Source organism: Alosa alosa, chromosome 1, assembly GCF_017589495.1.
Source record: "Alosa alosa isolate M-15738 ecotype Scorff River chromosome 1, AALO_Geno_1.1, whole genome shotgun sequence".
In the NCBI taxonomy this organism is placed as follows: domain Eukaryota; kingdom Metazoa; phylum Chordata; class Actinopteri; order Clupeiformes; family Clupeidae; genus Alosa; species Alosa alosa.
This window is the reverse complement of record NC_063189.1, coordinates 13702635-13725842: the sequence shown is the minus strand read 5'-3', so window position 1 is coordinate 13725842 and position 23208 is coordinate 13702635. Positions and strand designations below refer to the sequence as shown.

The window sequence follows — 23208 nt, the reverse complement described above, 5'->3', positions numbered from 1 at the left end:
TGTTCATTAAACTATGAATCCTCTAGAGAAAATCATCATCTAATGCTTTTTGGCAGATTTAAACAGACTTTTATTCCCTAACCATTCAGCACCCAAACTGAAGTAAAAGCCCTGACCCTGACTATATTTTTACAGGTGGGAATGGACCAAAGAGAGCTCTGAATGGAAAAAGTCTGCTGGGTTGGATGGTTTTGGCGCTCACTTGTGTTCCATTTAGTCTGACATGGATATGCGCATGGCGCTGAATAGAGGCAAACATATAGTAGGCTGTAAGGCTACTATTCATATTATATCAGTTAATTATGCCTATATTTTATTGTCAATGTTGTTCATCATTAGCCTACTATCAATTTATATTTGCTCAATCTTTGATTATAGAACCCCGACACGCAGATTTAGGGGTCATTTAAGGTGACACAAAAAAGACGCTTCCAACTTAGGTCAAGCGCTTGTGTAGGATTCATTCAATAGCTTTTCATTGATATTCGCCAGTGAACGGACTGAAAAACATTTGACTAGACTGCAATACAAAGCTGTAAAGTAGGCTAAACTGTCTGTGAATTGTGTGAAATGTAAACGTTTTCAGAAAACTTTTGCTGTGTTGAATTGGGACAGGAGCGCTGTATAGCTCTAATTTGTATTTTACCAGTTTAAAGATGGAGAAGAAGCCAGCATGGCTATTTCTCTATCTCTCACCTTCAGACAGACTTTATTTCGACCCTCGCATTTCCAAGACCTCCATACTTAGTTACGGAAGTGACGGTGTTTAGTGACGTAAGGTTCAATCTTTCTCGAGGTCTCGAGGGGTATCGAAGTCAAAGTTACCGGCGAGCGCATGCAGGTCGACAGAGTGCAACCAACTAGCTCACAGCGCCCTGGACGCTTTTGAGGTAGGCTAAGAACGTGGACGTTGGTAAGACATGTGGGGTCCTCAAACGTTTAAAGTCTTTGGTTATGAATGTCAAGGTGATATTTTGCAACCAAAGGCAGGTGTAAAATGTGCTATTGGATAGTTTGCATGGTTGATAATAATATAGTTAGCACAGTAGTAGGGTAGACTAATTTAAAAAGCACATTAATATTTAGGAAAAATTATTTTAAGTTAAACGATTGTCGGTTTTGTTTGGGTATATTAGTGCAGACCCTGCTGGTAGTGTCGGATACACTGCATTCAAATGTCAGTATATTGCTATCGTATTTCTTTCCCCACTGAATAGTGGCATGGCCTTGAAATACACTTTTGTCGAGTAACGCACTCGTTGACCTTGACATAAGAGGCTATATTGTATCCCATGCTGCACAATTTACAGGGAGCCATATGAAGACAACCACACGCATTTAGTCCTTAGTTCTTACACTTCCATGTGCATGCTACTGTCTGAACTATGACTGTCAAAGCCGTCTGTGCCTATAGAGTGGCACGAGCTATTCGGTTAACATTAGTCGTAGGGGAACTTGTGTGATTTTGCAGACTTTGGTGTCTGATTATGTCCTATTTGATGAGCAGTGGCTTGATAGGAAAGGTTGTCCAATGACTGAATGAAATTGGCCGCGTAGGTTTTGCAACAGATGGATCTGACAAGCGTCAAGCCATTTCTTTTGTTTGCCTTCAGGTATTTTGACACTTATATGTGTTAGTCATTTTTGATATTGCCTATAGATGTACTAATCAAACATGGGAATTAAAATGTTATACAGAGGTGTTATATTATAAGCTTGTAAAAATATAGTATTATATTGTTCGGTCTAAATACTTGATTTTTTTTCTTAAGAAGTTGTCTGGGAACAGCGTTCTTTCTCTCTCTCTCTGTCTCTCTCTCTCTCTGTGTCTGGAGTAACTGCAGTTCTAAAATCCAATGTGACTGTCACATGATAATATAGGGCTTTAGATCTCTTATCCCCCCTTCAGGATTAAGGGTTTGCTCCAATATTACAGAGAATATAGTTAGGCTATTACCAGGCTGTAGGGGTTTAGCTTTTAACTATACAGCATAGGCTATGCTAAATGCTATACAAGATGCATTTGCCTGGTTAAATAAAAATTTTAAATGTGCCCTGGACATATTAATGACCCATTGAACTCATTAACCATAACCTCTATGCGATTTGATATATAAAGCCATTGACCTTTAAGTTGCTTAAAAACGTGAATAGGCCTACTAAACCTGAATTTATCTTTGGGCTACATACCTACATTCACAAGAATAGTTTACAGCCACAGAAGTGCACAGCCACAGAAGTGCACATCCACTTGTTGAGACTGACATTACTATCATTTCCATCAGTCAACCATTCTCTCCAGAGATGTAAGGCTTGGGATACCCTAAAATAGTTGTTACATACAATAGCACAAACCTTACTTGTAGCTCTGTTATGGTGGAATTGACCGAGTTGCTGAAAACATCTCGGAAGCTAATGGTGTCTTGTGAAAAGAAAATTTCTCTCTTAATAACAACCCTTTGGAATTGAGACAAAAAAGAACATGGTGAAAAACAGTTCTGAAAATGAGTGAACTGTTAATATGACATGCCCAAGAGGAAACCATTGTGCCTTGGATGTCAGAGTGTCCACTTTTTGTTGACAAAATATATTATCTGTCATGCTTAGAACTGATTAAGTCGGCTGTGTGATACAAGGGTTGACAAAAGAATTAGTGACTGGCTGATAGGAGAGCAACCTCTCCCACAGAATTCAGGAGCCTGTGTGTTGCCATAGCCTTGAGTGATAAAATGTTGGCATGTACATTTTGGTTAGTTGTGGGGGGCGGCAGGGGTGCTGTCCTTGTTCCCACAGTGATGGTAGCTAACTTGATACATGTGCACAGATTTTCCCTCTCAATTCGAGTGTGGAGGGAGGGCTTCCTACCAGCTATTTGAAGTAAAACAATCGCAACAAAGCCGCTCTCATGTTCCCTCCGTACAAGCTTCAATTTTCCTGGCTGGTGATGCGAGCTGCAGTTTGTTCTGGTTACATTACGTTTCCTGGTAGCTAGGGTGTGAACCCAGATACACCCTAGCTATCTCTCACTTGCAGCAATGGACTGCTAATTGGTTGAGAGTGCCCACTCTTGCATTGTGGGACTGCTATTAAGATGATCAGTTCTTCTAGGGCTCAGTCACTGTAATAATTATATGTAACAGCTTCCAGAGTTTCAAGTAATCCTTACTTTTACGCCTTGAGTGCTGGTGGTCTTGAATTTGGTCTTCTCCTTAACTTTTTTTTTATTTTTTATTCTGAGTCCCTGTTTTTTTCTTCAGATTTACATCTCCACTCACTATGTCTGGAAATGACAAAAGCTGATAATGGGGTGTGGGGTTGCCTTTGTTTTGTGAAATCTAGGTATTCATCAGTTTTTATGTAGGCCCAGTATAACACAGATGATTAGTGTTTATAGTTGTTAAACCTTGAACTTAATCACACACTCCTTTCTCTTTAACCTATTTGTTGACTGATGTTTTGTCAGACAGTGTTTATCAAGATCATTAATTTATGACATCATCGTAACCACTACCTCTATTTGGGTGTGCATCCTCTCAGTTCTTTTTTCATTACAGTTGTAGCCTCAAAATAAAAAGGAGGTGTAGTCCATAGATAGTAAAGGTGGACTGCTGCTGGCAAAGACCTACGTGAAAGCCAGAACCAGTCCTTCATTGTCACGCCATCGTGCTCTCTCTGGTATGCCCTCATCTCTGTGCCAATTGGACTAGAGGCGGGTTGACTGCAGGGTCATCGTGAGAGCACCTTTTAGGGCCATCCACAGCAGCCATAGTAACCAACTGTACTGGACTGTTGCAGGAAGCAGTTATGAAGACATCAAGTTTGTTTGAGCTATTTTCAGTTAGATTTGCCAGGTGCTGTGCAGGTGTTCGTTATGAATGCCAGTAAAAACAGAAGGTAGAAACATGCCCATTGATTATGAAACTGCATATCTTATGAGATACTGTATTATTACTGTTATTGTGTGGAATTTTTTATTGAGTTTGTTGGTCTTTTAAATATACTGATAACTGACATGACATAGCTGGTAGATAAGCTTTTTACAGTTATGTTGTGTTGTACTAATGTGGTGTGTCAGTTACAGTTCATAGTCTTATTCCAAAATAGACAGTTTTGCGGTAGAACAGAAACTGCCGACCTAACATGTGTCAAGACATTTGCATGCCACTTGTGCCTGTTAAGCTTGAAAATGGAAAGTCAGAATAGTTTGAAGGAAATGTGAAACAATCTCAGGACACTAGTGCTCTCACTAGTGTGAGCTACTTCACTGTTTTCACAAGGGGTGGAGGCAGCTCAAGGTTATGGACTGTGAATGGGATCCCGCTGAACATAGCATGTTTAATAAGCCAGCTCTCTTTGTTTCTCTTACAGTAGATTCCTGTGGAGAAGAGGTGAAATCAACACTAAGGTAAGTTTCAGATCCAAATACATATCAGCTTACCATTAAATAAACACGCTGTATTCCAGGTAGAGACTTAGTGCAGATATTTTCCTGCTTCTTTTAGCGTGTGGGCAGTGTCTTAATAATGCCTCTGTGTTCATTTGTTTTTTTTTTAATATTCATTTAACTTTGCTGATTCCTTCATCCTTTCCTATTCTCATAGTCATCAATAAATGACTTTAATTTAGTATTACATACCAGTGTTTATTCACTTTTTTTAAAGTTGTGTTTGTGTTACTTGTTTAACAGTTAACTAGAATTACTTACATTTGATTGTGTCAACATTCTGTAATTCTACCTTAAAAAGTTGAACATTGTGCATTATATTGTGTATTGGTACATAACAATTATTTGTTTATTATTATTATTATTATTATTATTATTATTATTATTTATTGCATAATAATAATAATAATAATAATAATAATAATAATAATAATAACAATAATAGCCATTTATATTTATTTATTTCCGTCAGCAAAGAGTGGTTAGAAAATTGCTGAGAAGACTCAAGTTTCACATTCTTCACTGACATCTGGGGAGCCGAAATAATGGACCAAGCCAGGACAACGATATCTAAAATAGTGAGTTTTAGCATCAGGTTTATTTTCCGTCTTTACATGTAGACTTTTGTATCAGAACTTCCCTGGCCCTCCAGTGTTCAGTGGCCCTCACTGTTAGTAAGTGCAATGCTACCTCTAAACTGTTGACTTGTTAGACCATTTGGACTGTTTACTTGTTAAAGTAAAGTTTGTGCAGAAGTCTTGATATTAGACATATTACAGTCTTTTAGATTTTTAAAGCAGCGGTGCTGTTAAGTAAGGGATAATGTATAGAACGCTGGTCATTATTGGGAAAATAAGTCCCGACAGGGCGAACCGTTTTCTTGTTTCGCTCTGAAGGGACTTATTTTCCCATAATGACCAGCGTTCTATACATTATCCCGCTTATTATACGGCTACTTGCCAAAACGAAATAATAAACTCCCCACGATATGACTTTAGCCTACATAGCCTAGCCTATTTGTTACCGTTCATCGTGGCATTTGCTGAGAAACAAATAGTTTGCAACAACACACGCTGCTGAACTTGAATCAAACATTCTTTAGAACACAGCTGATCAACCGTCTGCTTTCACGTTTGAATGAAGTTCCAGTCCTTGCGTAGTGATATGAAAGACGTATCAGAAGCACAAAACCCGTTGCCATTGACAGCGGTAATTATATGTTTGCAGCGGTAATTACATAAATTTATTATACCGTAGAACGTTGGGAAATCCCATTCAAGTCAATGGAGCGTTCTACTAGCATTGTGAAGAGCCGTATAATAACCATAGATATTAGAAAGCTAGATACCACATTGGGCTCCAGAATGTATCTGTTCAGACAGGTGTCTCGGATTGTCGGCAAGTGTTGCCCATAGACATAAAGATCTTGCCCCCAGCATTATGGTGGCCACGTTTACGCAGCCACCTAATAGAACTTGACGGACAATGCGGTATCTAGCTTTCTAATATCTATGCTGTTAACCCTGTTAAGTTGGAGGGGACCAGGGGCATACGTTTTTGTACCTTAAAATAATGTTTCAAAAATCGTTTTTAGTGGTTCATCAACTTGTAACAGGGTGAACGGCACTTCTGCATTCGCTTTGCGGCCCTCTATCAGCTATAACCGCACTATGTAAGTTTGTCAGATCGGGTAGCGGATCTGTAGTTCGATGGAATGAGACATAAGAAACTACAAATTTGACTTGCATCTGATGTTGCAATACATCGTACTTATGGAGCTAAATTTGTCTCAATAATATTTGTATAAATGCGCAGAGAGGGATCCACAAATATTTCTTGATTTGCATGTGTGTTTTGATATCTACAAATAAAAAAATCATATTTGTAACTCGTATATTGATTTTTACAAATATAGATGTGCATTTGTAAATAAAATGCCATTTGTAAAACCGAAAATTTCATTTGTGAAATGTGATTCTGCATTTGTGGATCACCAGCACACACATTCTTCGCTTTCCAAAGTTATGTGTTTTTGAGACGTTCTTCACATGAAAGTCACACAAATCCACACGTAAATAGGCCTACTTTAATTCACCGGCACACAGAAATCACAATCCAGTAGATGGCGACATCCACAAATATTTCTTGGCTTGCATTTGTGTTTTGACATCCACAAATAAAAATCATATTTGTAACTTGTAAATTGTTTTTCACAATTATGTGTATTTGTAAATTAAATGGCATTTGTAAAACTGAAAATTGCCTTTGTGAAATCTAATTTTGCATTTGTGGATCACCAGCACACACAGTTTTCGTTTTCGCATTTGTGGATCAGCATTTGTGGATCACGTATTTTTGAGACAAACTTTGCGGCAGAGAAGCCACCCAGATCCACAAGTAGCCTGCTGACACTTTCTAATCCAGTAGATGGCAGTGTTGTTCTATGGGACTCATAACCAAAGATTCTTTGTTCATAACACACAGAGCTAACGAACCTAGTTCTTAAATCTAACAAGTTATGCCTTTTACAACAAGCTTTTTGATGGAAAAGTGGTGTTTAATTTCCATCATCTTTGTTTAGTAAACGCATAAAACCGTCAGTTTGCAAGCGAAATCAAGAATTACGATCTTTGAGTTTGTTTATAGAAAAAACCCCGCACTTCTACCTCCACCTAGAGCCTGTTAGTTGTTTTGCAAAAATCCACAGCTCCCGGTTCTTCTGCAGATCTTCTGAGATCTGACTGTCAATCACAGTCTAGTCTGGTGCGCACTGACGAGCACAAACTCGATGAGAGGGTGCTCGGTGGTAGTGGGGGAGGGGCATGAGAGTTGTAAACATTCAAAATTCTGGCTAAGTCCCCTCAATCTGTCATACTTGCCAACTGCAGCTTTAAGGCTATATGTTTATTGTTAAGTTTATTGAATAACTACCTGATAGAGAAGACAAACCATTTTGTGGAATGATGCATCATCATATGAAATTTGCAACGTCGTGACTCAACAATTAGCCTAAATGACATGCTGTCATCTGTCTGTCACTCGTTGTCTGTAGCTGATTGAAAGGACATTGCCTAAAGCTTTATGTAAGACTATGTTTAGCCTATTGAATAGCTTATTGCTATAGAATCCAAACCATTTTGTAGAAAGATGCATCATCATATGAGATTTGCAACGTGACTCAAAAACAGTCTTTGGTAAGTGACATGTCACTCTGTCTGCCACTCGTTGTCTAGCTCTGTGGCATTCTGAAACGTCGATAAATTCGGGACCATTAGCCTATATCTTGTTTCAATTTAGGATCTTGTAGTCGGGATTGTTGTTTGTTTATTCAAAGTCTCAATTCCAAAGTAACCTGGGCTATTTGAAGTATCAGTTTATTGCACATAATTTTAAATAGCCACTGCATACCCGTGTTTGTTGTCGTGTTGTTGCAAAATCTGCATCATTTTATGCAAGCAAACTACATACAGGTAATCTTTATTGTTGACGTCAGACATAATAATCATCCAAACATCTTGACCCGTGCTGTGCTCTGATTCAGTGCTACCAAAGCTCCGCTTCTATCCTCTCTGACTCTGGTGCCGCGCTGTGCTGTGTGAGAGGGGCAGTGGCTCCAGTAGAGCGGAGAAAGCCAACGCGTGCTTCTTATACCAATATATTTAACGATATCTTTTGCATTTCTTATCCAAACAACGTCAAACTGGACCCTGCACTTACTGGTGCCCGTAGCAGGACACCTGAGTCAATCCAACGAACGGTTCGACAGAAATGCGGTTAACACACAAACACGCAGATGGGGGAGTGGCTACAGTAGAGTGGCGAAAGCCAATGTGTGCCTATTTTACTGATATATTTACCTATATCTTTTGCATTTCTTATCCAAACAACGTCAAACTTGGCACTGCACTTACTCGTGCCAGTAGCCAGACACCTGCCAAGTTTCAAATCAATCGGGCCAATGATTCGACAGACATGCGGCAAACACACACATACCCTGACACACAGACAGACGTTCCTGCAATTTATAGATAGATGGGGTTGGGGGATTAATGCTCAGACGTATGAATGTGGCCAGATAACAAGTTGATAGCTAGAGCGACAGAACGTTACTTTCTAGAGTTGACAACACAGGAAAATAATTCCAGCAGAAAGAACAGCATCACAACAGTAAATCGTACTGATCAGAAAGTTTGTTATTCATATAGAAAATCTTGCATTGGTTTCTGATATATTTGATGAGGAGAGGAGGCATGTTGTGAAACACATTAGTAACAAGATCAGGTAAGTTGACTTAGCTTGAAGTTGGAAATTATGGTCAGATAACAAGTTAGAAGCGATAGAACATGACTTCCAAGAGTTGACAACACAGGGAAAAGGTCAAGCAGAAAGAACAGCAAACAGGAAGTCATACCACTCAAACTTTGTTAATTCATATAGGAAATCTTGAATTTGTTTCTGATATATTTTATGCAGTAGGATCAGATAAGTTGACTTGAATTGATCAAGCTAGTTAATGTTACTAGAAAAGTAAAAAATAATATATATTTATAAATATATATATAAATAAATAAATAAAGAGTAAAATAATAGTTATTTGTTTTATTATCATTAGGCCTATAAAGACTCATGTTGTGTACAACTGGGCAATGACACTAAAGATTGTACATAGGCAGAGCAATGCCCCATCTGATAGTCTATGGAGCAACGTAGCTGTAACACCTCTGCCTGCTTCAGAATGTCTCCACCTTGCCTGAAAACATAACCTTTATGTAGATGTCCTGAATAATGAGGTTCCGTCGGGATTTGATGCACGTGACTTAGTGGATGGCAAAAAAATGTCATTACTTCTCCCATGATATTACTTATCATATGAAGATTTTGCAGTGGCCTGCATGCATGTAGTTCTGTTCTTTCTTTTCTGCAACATTGACCTCTCTTCAAATGCCCAAACCACAGTTCAACGGGGAGCCACGTTCTTACACGCGTTTCAGCCTTACCCAAAACATGGAGGGTGGAGACAGCCAGGTGGAGATGAAACTCTCCCCAGAGGTGGAAGAGGAAGTGGGAACCAACGGGGTGGGGGAGCACCTCAACCACCAGAGAGAGTCGCCCTACAGACGAAAGCCTTCACGCACCCCCAAAAACATCTGCTTTCTGATCGCAGCCATTCTACTCGTCTTTATCATTGGTAGGTGTGCCTGTATACTCCAAAGCAAGCAGTGAGGCCAAGTGAGTGTGGAATTAAGCTTCTGATTTTTATATAAAAAGAGCAGTTTGAATGTTCTCATACTCGGTTTGAAGACACATTCAAATGATTCTGTGAATTCAGATTTTTCGTGCTGGTGTTTGCCATTGTTGTTCTGTCTGTCCGTTGCCCTTTTTGTGTTTGTTTTTATTCTCTTACCCTTGTTTCTCTCTAACCATTCCCATACTTATTTGTAGGATATCTTATTGGATACCTTGTTCATCGGAAGCAGGATAAGGCCTCACCAACTTGTCAGACTGATGATCAGGCGGTAGCTCCACGTGTGGCTGATGATGAAGAATTAAGTCAGACTGGATATGCACCTAAACAACTGGATTGGGGCGATGTTAAAAAACTGCTTGGAGACAAGCTGACAATTAGCCAGATAGAGGCCAGTCTGAGGCAAGTATGCTCTTAATTTGATATAAGCCTATTTCTATCTATCTATCTGTCTACTTGTTTATTTATTTATTCTAACAGTGGGTTTCAATAGGCCATTCACATTAATACAGTGCTAACTTAGGACATGTAGCAGGAATTAAATCATTTGATTATTATTTGGCTATCATATTAGTTTGTTGCAAAACGTTAATACCCAAAGAAATAGCGATATATGTATGGACCCTTTCAAGAGAGTTCCATTATCAGCATCATAGTTGGCCCCACAAGACTTCCTTTTTAACATTCCATATGTTATCTTAATGCAGAGGAAGTAGATTTGGGCCCAAATAGAATGTTCAAGCATTGTTTTTGTTTTTATTGTTGAATACAAGGATACAAGGATACAAGGAAGTTTATTGTCACATGCATATAGTTACTGGAAGTAAGAAATGCAGTGAAATTATGTCTGGTGTCAGCCTATTTGTGCATTAATGGGGGGGGGGGGGGTAAAAGTGCAGTAGAAGAGGGGTTTAGTAGATTAAGTGGCAAGGGCTGCATTAAAAAAAATAAATAAAAAAAAAGGTCTATACTGGTATGAATCATTTCACAACATCACTTTTGGTGAATTACTGGATACTGAACTACTCGCTCTTTCTTTGTTGTCCTTATACCGGTACTCCTTCTCCTCGTCCCCACTCCTCTGCCTCTGTGCACACTGCCTAAGTCATTTCATTTCACTCCTCCTTATTCTCTCCATTTGGCATCAGGGAGTTTGCCAGTAATGAACACAGCGCTGGGTCTCCTGGTGACGAGGCACTGGCCAACAAAGTAATGCAGAGGTTCAAGGACAACAACATGAAGTGCTGGGCTGATGAGCACTATGTGACGCTGCAGGTTCCATCTGGTTCCAACAGTGTCACGTTCCGTGGCCAGAACTTGGGTCCTGTACAAGGTTACCTGGCCTACAGTGCCATTGGGTCTGCGCAGGTGAGAAATTCCTACCACCCTTCCTTATGCTAGTCTAAAGTATAGCGTGTGTACTCTATATGGTATTCTGTACACACATTTCCTTGTGTATTAGCCGCACCGTGTATAACCGTACGTGATTTATGGACTTAGTAATGATAAAGAAATAAGTATTTACCACACCTGTGTATTACCGGTGCCTAATAGCGCAATGGATCAGAATCAGAGTGCTTTATATATTATATATATTATATATTAATCATAAAGAAGAATGATTTAAATCCCCATGTGTAATCCAGCCCTGTAGGGTAATAGGCAAGAAATTACTGTATACACACCATGTTGCCAAGGGAGAGGCAGTATTTGTTTACCAGAAGGACTGCTCTCCCCGAGAATAGGTTTAGTTTTAGTCTTCAGAACAGGTGATAGGCCAGGTTTATCATTTATTACAGCTTACAGTCATGGGAAGTCATTTACTGTTAAATTATGAAAGAAATGTTAGAAAGACTTTTGCGCCACATCATCAAGACTAGTATGACATAGTATGCCAAGAACACTGCCTCTCATAGTTGTAATTAAGAGTTAAGGTGTTCTTTGTACCCCACATAAGTAATTGGTCCAAATGTGTCGTGTGATCTGGATTTTTAGGGTAGTGTTTTGTATGCTTACTATGGACGGGTGGAAGACTTTGATGACCTGGAAGATAGTGGCGTTGGTGTGAGTGGAAGGATAGTCCTGGTTAGAGCTGGATATATAAGTTTCGCTGAAAAGGTAAGTGTAGAATGTAATTGGTCTGTTCAAAGATGCGTTATGCACTGTTTTAGGCAATCATTGTTTTAGTTGGTTAAATTTAACTTATTGGACTAACACAGGTGTTTTTATTTGTAACTTTCTGTTTCGTTCATTTATTAGTCTTAATGTTCCTTATTGGTACACTGGCGAATCATGGCGCTCCGTCTGACATCTTGTTTTTTGTCTGTTTTCACTTTTTAAAATGATTTGTTAATTGTTTGTCTTGTGGATGTCTGTGTGTGGAGCGCTCTGGGTTGCACTCTATGCATAGAAAAAGCACTATATAAATAAAGACTTACTTACTAATTAAGTTTAGACCTAGTATGTGTTGCTGACTTTGGTATTGCACCTATTTACATAGGTGGCTAATGCTGCAAACATGAATGCAAGTGCTGTCCTGATCTACCCTGATCCAGCAGATTATACCATTGGTGAAGGAACTCATCTGTTTGGCCATGTAAGTGCTGGTACTTACTTTCACAACAACGTAGCTTAACCCAAATAGCCGTCAGTTGCTAAACCTCAAGACTGATTAAGCATAGGCCCATGACATGCCATTTAAAGGTTGTGAAAATTCAGAGTAAGTCAGAAGACAAATTGCCCTAGTTTTGGTACTTGCTGGACATTTATTGGCCCACTTTCCTTTCAAACAAACAGTATAATAAGTAACTGGGCACTACACAGTCTATTCCAAGTCAGTTAGTAGACTTTCAAAATCAATACCTTTTTAAATGAGACCATCCCCTTTAAAATTCTCAGTATAATTGAGCAAATTAATAGCCATTTTCATTATCCAGTCATGCGCTAATGCTTGAGTTATCTGAGATTTTGTTGTTCTTATTCCTCAGGTGCATCTTGGTACAGGAGATCCCTACACACCAGGCTTCCCCTCATTCAACCACACTCAGTTCCCCCCTGCACGCTCGTCTGGCCTGCCCAACATTCTAGCCCAGACCATCACTGCATCGATGGCCAAAACTATTATGGGGTATTTCCAGCCATTTCCAGCTTGTTTCTGAAATCATATATCAGTAGTGTTTTATCTAGATGAAGGCCATGTACGTATGAAAGGTTCAGAGTGAAGTTAACTTTTCATCACCTCTCGTGATAATACAACCAGATCAGTAGTTGATGGATAGTTTGACTGTATGGACAGTTTCACATCAGGGTTAGCACTGTGTACCTCAAAATATGTGATTATTATGTAATTATTATGACCGCCGCGCAGCGAAGCGGCGGTCATATAGGTTTAGTCAGATTTTTTTTTTTTTTTTTTTTCGCATGTCCAAATTTCCGTCAAGGAGTCCCAGGACACTGAAAGACCCGGGTGGGCCTAAACTTGGTGGGCATGTAACCCCATAAGGATCGCATGGAACCATCGTTTTTCGTTTTGATCTGTAGCCCCAGCTGGACTGCACCCCTAAAAGGAGGGGGGTAGGGCAGACACAGTTTTCTGTGAATATCTCAAAAACCGTAAGGTTTAGGAGGACCATTTTTTTGTATGTTGATCTCAAGGGGCCATGTCAACCTATTCCATAACCACTCATTTCATGTATGGCGCCACCTAGTTAAAACACAAAAGTAAAATGAGGTGTTGTAATCGGCAGGTATCTGTGACCTAACATAGTCAAAACTGCACGAAATTGGAAGTGTAGGATCATTATGACACCCTCTGAATGCACGCCAAGTTTCGTGGAATTCGTTCATGTGGGGCCACACAATAAATTAATTTATGTTACTATACACCAACTGGCCTGTAGGTGGCGGAGACAGTTTTCTGTGAATATCTCGAGAACCGTGGGGCCTAGGAGGTCCACCTTTTTTTTGTATGTTGGTCTTAAGGGGTATGTCAACCCATCCCATTACCACTTATTTCACGATAGCCACCTAGTTAAAAATTTAAAAGCAAAAATTAGGTGTTTTCATCACAATATCTCTGGCTGACATGGTCAAACTGCACTAAATTGAAAGTGTAGGATCATTATGACACCCTCCGAATGCATGCTAAGTTTTGTGAACTTTCGCTCATGGGGGCCTTACAATACAGTTTTCTGTGAATATCTCAAAACCGTGAAGGTTTAGGAGGACCATTTTTTTTGTATGTTGATCTCAAGGGCCATGTCAACCTATTCCATAACCACTCATTTCATGTATAGCGCCACCTAGTTAAACACAAAAAAGTAAAAATGAGGTGTTGTAATCGCAGGTATCTGTGACCTAACATAGTCAAAACTGCACGAAATTGGAAGTGTAGGATCATTATGACACCCTCTGAATGCACGCCAAGTTTCGTGGAATTCCGTTCATGTGGGGCCACACAATAAATTAATTTATGTTACTATACACCAACTGGCCTGTAGGTGGCCGGAGACAGTTTTCTGTGAATATCTCGAGAACCGTAGGGCCTAGGAGGTCCACCTTTTTTTGTATGTTGGTCTTAAGGGGGCATGTCAACCCATCCCATTACCACTTATTTCACGTATAGCCACCTAGTTAAAATTAAAAAGCAAAAATTAGGTGTTTTCATCACAATATCTCTGGCTGACATGGTCAAAACTGCACGAAATTGAAAGTGTAGGATCATTATGACACCCTCCGAATGCATGCCAAGTTTTGTGAACTTTCGTTCATGGGGGGCCTTACAATAATTTATGTGTACATTTAGTGACCGTACACCGTCAAGGATTCCCGGGACACTGAAAGACCGGGGTACACGAAACTTGGTGGGCATGTAACCCCACATGGATAGCATGGAACCATCGTTTTTAATTTTGATCTGTAGCCCCCCTGCTGTACTGGACCCCCTGAAAGGAGGGTAGGGCAGACACAGTTTTCTGTGAATGTCTTGAGAACCGTAGGGCCTAGGATGACCAATTTTTTCCGTATGTTTGCCTCCAGGGGTCATGTTAACCCATTCCATGTGCACACATGTGCATAAACAGATACACACGCACACACATACATTCACAGTAATCATACGTATGACACATACTCACACAGTAGACATATGTACGCATGCATGCACATGCACAAACACACATACGCAGGCAAGCACACACACACACACACACCCACACACATAAACATAAATGTGTACACGCACACATGCACACAATTCAAGAATTTCTCAGAATTATGAACAGGTAAGATGGGGGTGGGGTTGTATAAAATGAATTTTACATGTGAAATCTATGAACTAATCATGTTTTGGTACTTGTTGTCTAGCAGATACCAGTGAGAATTGAGTGTGGATAATGCAATTTAGAATCATATAGGCCTTTCAGCGTGATTTATTTTTGTGGAAAAAATGTGCTGGACTGGGCGGCGGTCATATTTTGTACCGCTCTGTGGTACATCTAGTTACCCTAATATTACCCTATCCATCCCTATGTTGGGTAATTATATGTATATTGTATATTGATGACTAGAATAAGCATCACCTAGACTATATCGTGAGCAGAAAACTGGGCCACACTGGGACACTGTAGTTATTTTACTAACATGATGTCGGAAACACTGTCATAATTTTAACATCTATTTTTAAAGATAGCTGATCAGGTTTATTTTGCAGAGGAAATACACCAGATATACATCAGACCTAGCCGGTTGATTTCCGGATACAAGTTGAACATTATAATATAATTGGAAAACTTGAGACTAACATTGTCCGTCAAACAGTCAAAAAAACATATTCTCTAAATGTGCTATGAAAATAAGATGACACCACTGGTGTTGCCACCCTAGAACTCTATCACTAACTGAATAGTTTGCATGTAACAGACTATGTTGAGTGTCCTCTCTCACCAAATTCTGTTTCCCTCCTCAGGAAGATGGGGGGACGGACTGCTCCTCGCAGCTGGCGTGACGGTGCGCTGTCTGGAGTGCTGTACAAACTGGGAGAGGACAGCGATCTTGCATCTGTGGAAGTGAACAATGCCCTGGTGAACACAAGGGTTCACAACGTGTTTGGTGTCATTAAGGGTGTCACTGATCCAGGTACCCTTCTGCCAGATCTGTTTCTAATGTACAGTATTTCTGCCATTCAATTGAAGCCACTGTATAGCACAGAACCATACAAGGACATTGTGTCTCCTAGCTAATCCAAAAGAAAACTTACCTCTGTTTCGACATCTTTCTCTTTCTCCTCTTGTTTTGTAGACCGCTACGTTGTGATAGGAGCTCAGAGGGATGCATGGGGCCCTGGCTTTGCCAAATCAACCGTGGGCACTGCTTTGTTGGTGGAATTGGCCAAGGCCACCAGCAACATGGTCAGAGAAGGTAAAACCTTTATTAGAATGTCAAATGGAACCATCAAGATGTGGCTGAGATCTGTTTATTGGCAGCTGTGTGTATATCAGGTCATGATCTCCATGAGAGGGGTGTTGCTTTTGATGATATGCCAAGTCCTTTAATCTGCTCAACTGTTTTGATGATATGCCAAGTCCTCTAATGTCTGCTCAACTGTTGAGTATGTCTCTAGTAATATCTAGTAATGCACCACACATGCCATAGCCACCTTTTTTTTTGTTGGTGTGGCCATTAAAGGGTTCAGATTGTACTGTTGCAGGAGTCATGAATGTTTGAAAGCATAGAAAAATAGTGTGTGATTCAAAAAAAGAACTACTGATTTAATGTAAAAGCTTCACAGATCTCCCTTCATTTAGGAAGCATTTGGCCATAAATGCATGGCCCACATGGATTGCTGTTGTGGTTTCATTTCCAGATACATGTAGGTAGATATACTCTCTGCACACCTTTTTGGTTTCAGTGAAGTTTTGTTTCGCTCACACAGGCAGATTCATGCCCAGAAGAAGTTTGGTCTTTGCCAGCTGGTCTGCTGGTGAATATGGTAGTGTTGGCGCCACCGAGTGGTTGGAGGTAAGATCTGACACTGTTTACATACATCACTCATCTAATAAATTCCCCAGCGCTAAGTGAGTTCAGCTCAAGTCAATATTGAAACGCTGGGACTGAAATATGTTTGTGTTTCTTTAGGGCTATTTGCCATCTCTGAACATGAAGGCTTACTCTTACATCAGTCTGGATGGAGTCGTAGCAGGTAACTGAAAAGTTACATAAGTGGTTGTGCATTAGAGACGTTTTGCTTAGCTAAATGACTGGCACTTCTTTGCAGCTAGAGGTGTGTTTTCACATGTATTTCTGCTGCACTTCTCATACCTTCAGGCACTACTGAGAAATTTAAAGCAAGTGCAAGCCCCTTGATGAACGGTCTAATTTTGGACACAATGAAGGAGGTGAGAAAGGAATGACACATTATTACCGTAACATGTTTGTATTGTAGCACAGAGTTACTTTAATAGCCCTGAATTAGACGTACATGGATAGTGTACTTTTGTAATTGTGCTGTTGTTACGCAACAGGTGAACACTGTTCATGACCCCAAAAAAACAATATTCGCACAAGTGGGAGAGCCCAGATGGGAGGGAGCAGTGTGAGTATGACTAGAATAATATCAGTATTTTGGCATATTTATTAACTGGTGCCTTGTGTAGTGTTCTGACCTTGCTGGTTGCTGTAACAGGCTGGAATCTATGGAGATGTCAAATCCTGCCTATCCATTCACAACCTTCTCCGGTATTCCATCGGTCTCCTTCCAGTTCAGTGGAGGCCAGGTGAGTCAGAGCCTATCACTGTTTCTGGTGTACATCAGTACAAATGTTGTCTGTGGTTTCACCATATTTTCCATATTAATGCTGTTGTGCTCTTTGTCTCACCTGTCCTTGTCCACAATGCCAGGTCAAAGGGTACCCTTACTACGGTACCCTGCAGGACACTAGAGAAAACCTGAACTCGGCCACGTATGGGAAAGTGGGACAGGTGGCCCTGGCTGCGGGACAGGTGGCTGGTCATATGGCCTTGAGGCTCGTGCACGACCATTTGCTCAGGTTGAGTGTTGAGTCTTACGATCAGATCATTCGTAGATACGTTATCCAGATCAACACCAGAGTCAACACACTGCTGCAGGTCAGTACACATGTGGAGGATTCCAGACACAAGAGCCTGGCTGAATAATTTCATCCATTTCATAGGTCGTTGGAAATGTTGACACTATTGATGTGATCATCTTTCAATTGTTTACAAATCAATTAATAATTATAATTTTATGTATAAAAAGCCTTCAGGAGGACAAGGTTAGTTGAGTTTCCAGGGTCCAAAGGGGTTGAAGGGGCCTTGCTGGTAACACTAAGCATGTCGTTTGATTGTTCTCTTCTCCATGGCCTCTTCCCTCTGTCCCAGAATGGCCGTCTCCCCGGCAACTTCACCCCACAGTGGCTCATCTCTGCCATGGGTTCCTATGGGCGTGGCACCCGCAGTATCAAGCGAGCCATCGAGAACAGTGACCTTGAGGACCCGGAGCGCTCTCGCATGCTGAATGACCGTCTGATGCGGGTAAAGTGCTCATGCTCATGCCCCTCTCCCCCCAATTCATCTCAGTCAGTGTCACAATATTTACCTGCAATGCCAGGTCAAGGTTGCGATAAATCTGTGATGTGCAGGTGCTTGAACCACAAGAACTGCGAGGAACCTGAGGAACCTTGAGGAGCATAGATCTCTAGAGAGAACGAGTGATTGAAAGGCCCCTCTGTTCTGTTTCCCCAGGTGGAGGCCAATCTCCTGTCCCCATATGTCTCTCCCACAAACAGCCCATTCCGCCATATCTTGCTTGGCTCGGGCCAGCACACGCTCATGGCCCTTTCGGAGCACCTGGACGCCTTGAAGAGTAAATCAGACCAGGGCGAGATCGACCTGCTGCAGAACCAGTTTGCCCTGGCCACCTGGATCATCCAGAGCTGCGCCAACGCCCTGGCAGGGGAGGTGTGGGACATGGACAACAATATTTAGACCCAAAATCAGACAAGAAGGCTAGATCAAGCTGATTACTTTATTACGTTTTTTGTGAAAGAGGTCTATTTCATATTCAGGTCCTAGCCCCTTTAATCCAACAGATCTCAAATAGACCCTCAGTGTCAGACATGCTGGGATTGTCCTTGAATTGAAGAATACATTGGTGCTAAAAAGAAAAGACGGCCGTTAAATGTTTAATACACAGCAGTATTTTCTGAAATGCCAAGAAGAACAATTAAGTATTTTACACAATATAGTGCCAGCATACATATGCCCTTGGTATGTGTATTCATTGAAAACCAACAAGGTCACCTGATTGCTTTATTACAATTTAAACTTGGCCTTAAAAGAGTTGTAACAGTAAATTTTTCCTTTTGGTGCTCAGAATCCCTGGATTGACTTTGATAGTGGCTATATGGTGCTCTGAGGAAGAGGTTAAGCTGGATCTTTCAGCTATATTTGCTTTGACACATAGCAGGGCTTCTAAATTCATTAAAAAATAATGCTCCTGCTTTTGTTTCTATGATGGCATTGAAATCTTAAGCACACTGCAGGAAGTGATGGGGTCATAAAATCGAATAGCTCGGCCATTATCTCTATATTCACCATGGGGTAGACATTCTACATACAACACACTGATATATCATGTTTTTAGTAATTTATTTATCAGTGACAGAGTTCACTATAAATAGTCTTTTTTACCTTATATATAATTATCGGGAGCAGTGCCTTCCATAATTATGACAGTTATACTGTCAAACTGACAAAGCAGCATCTGCTATGGAATTATACATTATGTCAATTAGTCACGACACCAAAAACTGCCATGACACTTAGAAGACCCAACATGCCACTTTTTGCAACTTCAGATTCGCTCAGATTTATTCTTATAACATCTTGGTCTTCAGTTATCTTTTTTCTTTATTTGTGTAGTAACCAATATGGGGTCTATAGAAGTGGCGGTTTTTGGTGAGATGCCTTTTGGGATATGTATATTTCTGATTGTAAACCTGAACCATTATCGGGAGCAGTGCCTTCCATAATGTGAAGAAGAAGGTAGTTTTTGCCTACCAGCTGATTTATATCGAGGGCAGTGCCCCTCATATTTCACTGTAGGGTGGATGTCATTATCGGGGACAGTGTTTCCCATAATCTTGATTTTGTATATCCTGCATCAAGTTGTCATGTGGTTTGGCATTTCTTATGTCTACTTACCACGGCTATGCAAAATCTTGTTGTTTTCTTTCTGTTTTGAATTCTTCAGCCCATGTATTTTTCTCCTTTTTTGGAAAGCGTGACAGGAAGATCTGATTACTTTTTGAGATGACTTAAAGGTGCCGTATGCAGCATTTAGGGTGATCTATTAGCAAAAATGGAATGTAGTATTTGTTTTCATTGCTATTTTATCACTTGTAGCTACACAATCCTCTGCTTTATTAGTTGAGAATGAGCCTTTAATATGGGAATAGGTCATCTTCCACAGAGCCCACCATGTTGCATTGCCATGTTTTTAGTGTAGCCCAAAATGGACAAACCAAAACATTGGCGGATGGGGCTTTTGTGTTTGGTTTTGTAATCAGCCTTGCCACTATGCCACTAAATTCTTCATACTGGACTTTAAGCTAAATCAAGAGTGAAAGAGCCACCATACTACAGAGTGGCTTAGGGCTTCAGTTGGTTTCAAGATTATTTTCATACCTGTTATTGTTTTTGACTTTTTTACTTAGTTTTTTTTTTTGTCTCCACATTTCTTCTTGATGTACCTTGTTTGGTTGCCATGTTTATTTTCTGCTCTCCTTCCTTACACATACATATCTTGATTTTAAACTCTGATACACTCACTTACCTGTCATTATAGGCTACTCCAAGTATTCCATGTTTTAGTCCCCACTCCTACCAAAGTAATGAAACCCACATTATGACCAACCACATAGTCATATTCAGAGCATTATCATAAACATTTTGAGTATTTCATTTCTTATAGTCAGAGTGATGGGTGCAACAGGCATGAGTAGATACATCAGAATCCTTATTTCAGAGCAGACTGAACATTTTGTGCAACTATTTGACTGGAAAAAAACAGAATAATTAATGTTTGTAATGAAACAAGCCAGTAAATACATTTGCAGGTGCTGAGATTTAGATTAGATTTGAGATGTTCTGTATGAAAAACAAAAGCATCAATATGTAAATTCAAGAGATGTTCAGAGCATTGGGGATGCAATGATGTAGATTTCTACTTTTTCTTTAGGTCAAGAGAATAATCTAAAAATACTGACAAGTTTTTTTAATGAAACTATAGCTCTGAGGTGGGTCATTGACCATGGAATTGCAGATTCATGCAGATATTTGCCATGGGAAAACAATCAGAAGATTCTGTGGCTGTTGAACACTCCGCTACATTTAGTAAACTTTGAAAGCTGTAGAACATTATATTTTCCTTCAATAAAGCTTTGCATTGCGCTTAAACCATTGTGTAGTAGTGTTATTCAAAATATAGTCAGTTGTAGTTATTGAACTATACCACACAGTGTCACTATAGAACAAGGGGCTAATCTCCAGCCAAGGCCGACTCCAACCTAAAGGTTTCTGATTATTTTTCCGTATATAGGCTAGGCTTCAAGTCGCCATGTCCAATAACTTTGACTCGGAAATGGGAATGCATGGATGCAGCTAGATAGGCTAGGCTACTAATATCTAAATAACTTGGAATCTGTCAGAAGTCAAACACAAATAGACTTCTGAAAGTCAGACACAAATATAGACTTTTTTTAAATAGTCAGTGCTAACATTAATTGATTAAATAATAACATTAATTTTAACAGGGTTTCAAAAAAAAAAATGAGAAGAGATTTCATAAAGTGAGAGCTCAGTTTTTAAAGCGCGTGTCCCTTTAAGAGTGGGTTGCTAACGAGCATGTACAAAAAGAGCAAGGAATGACTTGTGACGAGACTAATACAACAGTAAGTTAAAGCGTTGCAAGAAACTGTAGGATTGTATTGTCATACTGTAATTACAGATATTTTTCAACAGTATGGTACACATTCATACATTTACGTCACATTACAGCCCTCATTACGCGTCTGCAAGGCTGTTGACACGCAAGTGCATAGCTAACTTGTGAGAGGTGACACCGTCGTTGGAGCAGCGAAGATTGACAGGTAACTTAACTTGAACACTTTAATTGAATACTTTTAAGTTTATACCGTATGTTTCTGCATTAAGTTGCCACCCATCAATTGACAATGCATGTGCTCTTTGACATCAACAACCATATAAGGTTGTCGCGCATACATACTGACTGTTAAAAGTAAATTGCATCCATTTAAGTCAAACAACTTTTTTGTGACCATGCTGTTTTCACTACAAGCTACATCGGCAGCAGTGAAGCAATTGTTTGCTAGCGTTACGTCCTTGCTGGTTTTACACCAGGCGGGAAACTGGTTGAGTAACATTAGCTGTATAAGACTTGACGGTCCAGTAGAGTTATTGATTTTGTTTGTAAGGGGTAATTTGAATTGTCACGAGAAGCCAACCACTTATGTAGGCTACTGTTTTCCCTTCATTTATTGCTCAAAAGAATCCACTGGAAATCTGTCAACCAGCTAACGTTAATGGTTTGCCAAACTTCTAGTTTGAACTCATTTGATTTACACTTAACGAATTTTAATACAATGATGGAAGATAAAGTGAACAAAAAGTTTGGTCCATTATGTGCCTAGCTTGACTTTTATTATGGGTCCTGAGTCCTGACCAGGTGTGTGCTCTTATAGGCATAACATTGGGTGCTAGATAATTGTAGAAGCCTGTCTCTCCATGCATATTGGGCATGAATGTATCCATGCAATGATATTGGCAAACAACCAGGAGCGATTAGTGAATTGAGTCAGCCCACCAGCTGCTTCACAGGTGAATTCAACCTCTAGGTTATAATTATCTCAAGCACTGCCAGGATGTCACGGGCTCGCTCACTGCCCTAAAAACACATCAGCAAATGAGTGGATCCTCTAGGAAGAATTGGGTACTATCTACATTATGTCTGGAGAAGGCACTTAATACTACTGCCTTGCCATAATAATCAACTGGCTGTAATGAGTTAGGCAAGAGGCAGGCATTTAAAAAACACAATACAGACCCATTGAAAAGTAGCACACCCCACATGTGATGCTGTAGTCCAGTGTTTCTCAAAGGGTGGTCCGGGGACCACTGGTGGCCCGCAAGCTATCCCAAGTGGTCCGCGAGCAGACTTGGTAAAATATAATATAGATGAGTTGTTTGCAATATTGAACCAACTTGTATGTAAATCCAAACAGCTCTGCAACACTACCTATGTACTGTAAGCTACGCCAGTTTAAATCATATGAATCCTCTGACACAATAAGCAAAGTGCAGAGACAATAAGCAATGTATATCCTAGCACTGTGTAGGCTAATATACTGTTGAAGTAGGTCTAACCTTTTTTTAGGTGGTCTGTGCGTTTCTTTTTTTATTGGTTAAGTGGTCCTTCGTCTGA

General features: G+C 40.1%; 1 protein-coding gene across 5 annotated transcripts; it reads left to right on the top strand.

Moving 5' to 3' along the window:
- The first annotated feature begins 789 nt into the window (after positions 1-789).
- On the top strand, positions 790-21164 carry tfr1a (transferrin receptor 1a). 5 transcript variants are annotated; one of them, XM_048249222.1, is made up of 19 exons: positions 790-890; positions 4369-4405; positions 4917-5022; positions 9401-9632; positions 9887-10091; positions 10838-11057; positions 11685-11807; positions 12190-12285; positions 12677-12816; positions 15655-15824; positions 15987-16106; positions 16621-16706; positions 16824-16887; positions 17013-17083; positions 17210-17280; positions 17371-17461; positions 17586-17813; positions 18087-18239; positions 18450-21164. In XM_048249222.1, exons 3-19 carry the CDS (start codon positions 4990-4992, stop codon positions 18690-18692), a joined length of 2346 nt encoding a protein of 781 aa, XP_048105179.1. In that variant the 5' UTR covers positions 790-890; positions 4369-4405; positions 4917-4989; the 3' UTR covers positions 18693-21164. The 5 variants fall into 5 exon arrangements, with proteins under 5 accessions (XP_048105179.1, XP_048105180.1, XP_048105183.1 ...); XM_048249223.1 differs by having other exon boundaries at positions 811-913; XM_048249226.1 differs by having other exon boundaries at positions 816-890; positions 4372-4405.
- The last annotated feature ends 2044 nt before the right edge of the window (positions 21165-23208 follow it).